The 6,000-nt window shown below is 38.9% G+C and overlaps 1 protein-coding gene across 1 annotated transcript in view; it reads right to left on the minus strand.

Annotated features, from left to right (window-relative positions):
* The window catches only part of helz (helicase with zinc finger), a 51,684-nt gene that overhangs the window by 30,841 nt on the left and 14,843 nt on the right, over positions 1-6,000 (minus strand). Inside the window, 5 exon segments of the mRNA XM_020620586.1 lie at positions 2,383-2,650; positions 3,084-3,239; positions 3,664-3,805; positions 3,972-4,079; positions 4,968-5,166. Coding sequence (XP_020476242.1) covers positions 2,383-2,650; positions 3,084-3,239; positions 3,664-3,805; positions 3,972-4,079; positions 4,968-5,166 — 873 coding nt within the window.

Genomic DNA, 6,000 nt, shown 5'->3' on the forward strand with positions numbered 1-6,000 from the left:
TTATTCTCAGGGAGGGAAACATTGGGAGAAAAACAGACAGCAAGGCACACTTGGTTCTCCTTTATGAGTTACTCCATGTTCACTTCAGATAATCAGCTGATGCCTCTTGCCCTCCTGATACAAGTCACAAGCCAAATGGGAGGATGTTACTCATCAAGCAAAAAAATAAACTAGTTTAAGATTATTCAAAGAGGTATTCTGGTAGAAGTAGTTTTTAAGTCACAGGCTGTGTTTAAAGGACCCATGGCATGCTTTTCCTTGTTTTCTGATTTATCTACAGTGTAAAGTCTTACGTGATAGTTTAAGGATTTCCTTGAATGGTTATAAGCAGGAGTTCACAAACTATCCTCTAGTTTTTAGGAAGAGGCTCTGTGGTTTCATCATTCCTAAATAATTACAGACTATTTGGAGTTATGATGAGTGCAAAGCTAATTTAGAGGTACCCAAGATTAAACATTAAACGGCTGGAAATGGGTAAAATGAGCATGCCACGGGCTCTTTACATGATTGAAGTCAGCTTTTTAGAGCCGTTTTCCATTTGCAGATCTATGGGAATCCACATTTAACCAGAAATCTCCTGGTGAAGCCAAATCAGCCACGAAAAGCATTATGGTTTAACAAAAGAGATATTACTCATTTAAACATTGGTAATGCAGGAGATTAAAGGAACAATTTCACACTGCAGGTAACAGGTAATATCAAAAAGGGGTCCATTATCCAATTCCTTATTAAGTCAGATGACAGTGTGAGTCATGAGATGAAGCCAAATTAAGAGCTGAGACATTTAACATGTTTGGGGAGGATCCGCTGTGCTTGTTTTAATGAATGTGGGAATAAGTAGTTACTGCAGTTTCACTAGTAATCATCACTTATTTAAACCCATGGAGCAGCAGGTAAGGATTAAAACAAAGGCACATATCAGAATCCACACTCTGAAAACACCACCTCTCCAAGGAATCATCTTAGACATGTTATACAATAGCACTGGTACTGAGAGTCAAGCTGTGTGTGAGATACTCATTCACACACACACTCACACACACACACACACACACAACATTCACAATGAAGGTCGAGTCTGACACCTTGTGGCGGCCTGACATCTTAAAACAAAATATTTCCACCAATCAACCTCAGACATGACCCATCCAGACACATCCAAATGTTTCAAATGGTTGTATAGGCAACAGAGAGCAGGATACTTGTTAGTGTGGCCACTCAAGTCATTTTGAGACTGAACCTGCATTGTTGTTGTAGTAGTTATGATCATATGAAAAGCTATTCCTGATAGTTTTTCTTCACCAACTACAGCAATAAAATTATAGAATCTGTAAGTGAACTGGGTAAATTCCAGTCAGACTGTGTGGGTAAAAATGAAAGAAATATCATTTATGTGCAGGTATTTTATGTATTCTGCAAATCACCAGTTCATTTAATCTGTTTAATATGACTCTTTTAAAAGTGTGTTTGACTCTTTAGTGTAACCTAGAATCCCCATTTTTTCCCCCTCATTCACCTCCCACCCCGAAAAATACATTTAAAAAAAAAAAAAGTATAAACTGTTACACCTCGTTTGCTATCTGCAAAGAGGTTCTTTGCATAGACCAGTCACTGAGATTGTTTTCTTGACTGTTTAGCTGTTAAGGGTGCACAGTTCCATTCCAACTTTGAGGTATTTTAATGTAAAGACTACAATACCGTTATTAGTTTTATATTTATGATGGCATTTTAATGTGATGATTTATTTTATGGTAGGTAGTTTCTGTACCAACTTTTCCCAGTGGCAAGTAACCAGCTTGCAACATGATACTTTCAATGTCGGTTCCTCAGTGCTATCAAATACAGTCGAGTGTAGCATTTGTGCCTAACATTAGTTTCTGCTGACAACACTTTAGAATAGTAATGTAGCAATGCTATGGTTTTAAATATGAATCATATATAGTACATATATACAGATCAGATACTTAAACTAATCTGAACTAAACTGTTCTCATTTAATTCAACAGTACAACACACCTTGCAAAGGCCTTACACAGAATGGCTTAAATCCAAAATCACTGCTATACTGATGTTCACTTGTCCGTCCTCTACTGAAGGTACATTTTACATAAGGGCTCCACTGGTACCCTTGTGACCTTTGACCCTTATTTTCTAAATTTAAGTTTAATACACTTTGTTGTATAAGTGTGTATTTATATGCTTAAGGTATAAAACATTTTTTTTCTGATTAATTCTTTATTCACATTTTGTTGACAATTTTTAATAGGTGGTTTTAAATTCTAATATCAGTGTTGTTCAACCAGATCAGAATTTATGTTCCTTTATAAAAAAATCTCTAATTATACTACTGTAAGACGAAACCGTGAAAAACTGGGTACCCACTTGCTGACTTCCTTGTACTGTGCAATCTCCTCTATGTAGAGCAGGTCGTGCAGTCGGGCCTGGTAGTTGTCTTTGGTCAGAGTCTTGTCCAGGACTGACTGGGTGAAGAGCTGGTCAGCCGACAGAGGGATCTGGTAGCGCGAAAGGAGGCTGCGCTCCAGTTCAGCCATCTCATTAGGACTGAATTCTACAATGGTCTTACAGGAAGAGTCCCAGCGCTTTGCAGTTATCAAGAGCTGCTGCCTCGCTGCCATCAGGTGCTCAAGATCTGTGTAACAGAAGATGGACAAAAGTGTTGCAGGTATTTGACCAGTTTTGATCTTTTCAAACAATTTGAAAACCACAAAAAAAAAAAAAAAACACACTCACACAAACATAATTACAAAATATATAGAATGATGTTAACATAAAAATGATATACAATGTAATGAATGACTGTTGAATTTCCAAAACATCTATTCATTTTTTTTTTTTTTTTTATACAGTGATAAAACTTTTTAAATCAATCCATCAATCAATACTTTATTGTCCCTGAGGGGCAATTTGCTGCACAGCAATCACATCAGAACACAACACAGATAAGACAATGAAACAGCATGAAATAAAAATAAATAAAATAGGACCAGCATTGAACAACCTCACTAATGACTTGGTAAGACCACATCAAAGGCCTCTTGATGACCTTTTTGCTTTTAGCATACCTTCAATAGAGGCAGCATCCACCATGATCCGCTGCATCAGCACTGGTTCTGATCCAAAGTCAAAAACTACGGTCTGTCGAAAGGTACCAAAGATCTCTGTGCTGAAGCCCACTGCCACCTTGTAGATACAGTGGTCCAGGCCATTGTCTGCAGCCACTGTCAGAAAAGCAAATCTTACTCTAAGTGCATTTAAACGTGCAGTCCATAGCAAGCAAAATAAAAGAGATGCAACTTCAACATTCATTTAAATGAAAGGCATATAAAATAGAATAGATCGCAAATTATACTAGAATGCAAAAGTAACAAAATTAAAAACTGCAGAACAACACAGGATAAGACTAATTCATTACTATAACACAACAAGTCAGATGTCAGCATGTATAAATTAAAATATGTTGTAAATAAACCTTTTCACTACCTTAAGTTTCTATCAATAAAGACATTTTACAGCCTCGTCTAGGATTTGCAGTTACTCTGTTCAAACTTGTCCAGCACAAGATTAAGTTAACCTACTCAGGTCACACAGTCCCAACTGACTACACATTAGCCTCTGGTCATGAAATATGGATCTATGACATACATGCAGTTTCCTCTCCCGGAGTCCACTCTTGGCAGCCTTTGGGTACGGCCTGGAGCTGCTCCCCACCTGACACACCTGTGATGAAGAAGTGTGGTCGGTGCGCATCGTAGAGAAGGGCGACGCGGTACAGTTTTCTAGCCGGCTAATAAAAGACAAAGATGGGGGGAGGGGATAATGAGAACACACATAATCAAAAGATGGTTAATTTAAAGGTCCCACTAGCACTGGCAGGTCCACATATGGCACCATTTATCTCTGTCATATGAGATGGTTAGACAAAGAAAACATCTGAATATAATCAATCCTACCTTGCACAACAATGAGAAGGTCCAGGAGTGGGAGGATTTTTTGGTTGTGACAGTAACAGAAAGGCTGCTGCTGGTTTCTACATTCACTCCTTCTAAACAGTCACTCAGCTAAAAAACAAACAAAAAAAAGAACAAGTTTAGGTAGAATATATAATTGCATGTCTTCTCAGAAATCTTTTACAAGATGAAGTCTGTCAAAAACTGGTGAAAATTCACTGCGACGTCATGTATGAACACCTGCAGCTTTTAGAAACATCACATAAGCCACTCGAAGGCAAAGAGGCAACTATGGGGTTCAACAGTGTTATTAAAGGCTTATGAATGTGTCCTTCAGTGTTGCACCAATGAGACTGCTGACTCTTATTAATGTCTGTGTGGTCAACAGAGACGTGGTAATTAACAGTTATGATTCAGTATCATAAACATGTGAGAGCATCCTGTTGAGGTTATATGCAGGAAAAGAGAGCTATAAGAAATCAAAATAATAGAGTGTACATTTATGTGTAACCTTAACAGATAACCAGAGGCATATCTAAATTAGTTATGTGTGCACTGAAGCTACTTCCTGGATTGTACTATGGTGCTGGTATTGGCCTGTTAGATTTACAAGGTGAGGGAATTATGAATGCTTGGAGAGACTTGTAATAAAAGCACAACTTAGTATTATACATACATTTGTGTTTGGGTGGCCCTACTACGAAATGAACTCTCACTCTTGCACAGAATTTTTTTTTTGTATTTTCTACCCTATCAACTACTTTTGAGATTGCACACACCGCAAAACCAATTAAAGTCAAATTTTACTGATGTAGCGCAATATCACAAATTTGACTCAAGGGGCTGTGCAGCATATGACACACTCTGTCCTCAGACCCTCAAATCGGATAAAAAGAAACTTCCCCAAAAAACCCTTCAAGGGTCTAAAAAATGAAGCAACCTCAGGAAGAGCAACAGAGGAGGGATCCCTCTTCCAGGACAGCCAGCAAAGACACTCACCACTTTCTCTGGGGAGAGAGAGTTCATCCACTTCTCTATCAGAGTTTCCATGTAGTTTTCAGTGAAGTGTTTGCTCTCCTGCTGCTGTTTGAGGCGGATGAGGCGTGACGCATAGCGTTTCTGCCACTCCATCAGCTCCTCCTGGGAGTGGGCTGACGTACATTGGGCCCGGTACCGACAGAGGCCCTGCTCCAAGTACCTGCAGCACAAGTAAACAGCATGCTGTAGTGGTGTAGTCTCACAAATTCAATAAGAATTTCCCCAATGTGAGTATGTACTGCATTTCTCTGTTGCATATTAAATGTAGTACATTTGGATGTTATGACTGTCAGGAAAAGGTAAATATATTTTCACTGACAGGCTTTTTTTTCTTGTACAGAATAATTTTTCAGAGGAGTGACAGTTCTTGACAGCAGTACCAGAATTTTGTAGAGCAATTACAGGTCACCAACAAATAACATTGTACCAATACTCATTTGGGATGATTTCCGGGTTGCAAGCGAGAGCAGACGTCTTTACTGCTCCTCTTGTCTGTTCTACGATTTTTCACATCTTCTACATTTTCAAATTTTACAACTATTAAAATGCCTCCAAGAGGGAAAAGAGCTAATAAATCAGAAGCGAACGAGCATGTTGAAGCAGAAGAGGATTATATTTCAGCGGCGCAAGTAACAGAGATGTTGAGTCAGCAGAAGCAGATGTACACCGCACTGTTGAGCCAACAACAAGACAACTTCAAAGGTTTTGTGCAACTACTTATGGAGACAAATAACAAGAGACTCGACAACATGACCAGAGAAATACAGGAGATAAAAACGAGTTTGCAGTTTACCCAGCGAGATGTGGATGTGATTAAAGCAGCCATGGGTGAACAGAAAATACAAACCAAGGAAACAAGGGAGGATGTCTACAGAACCTGTGAGAGTTTAATAGCCATAATGGATAAAATGGAGCATTTGGAAGTACAGTCCAAGCGAAAAAACCTGATCTTCGAGGGAAGCGAGGAGTCAGCTGGAGAAAGCTGGACGGAAGC

This window comes from Monopterus albus, unplaced genomic scaffold (genome assembly GCF_001952655.1).
Source record: "Monopterus albus unplaced genomic scaffold, M_albus_1.0 scaffold242.1, whole genome shotgun sequence".
Lineage (NCBI taxonomy): Eukaryota > Metazoa > Chordata > Actinopteri > Synbranchiformes > Synbranchidae > Monopterus > Monopterus albus.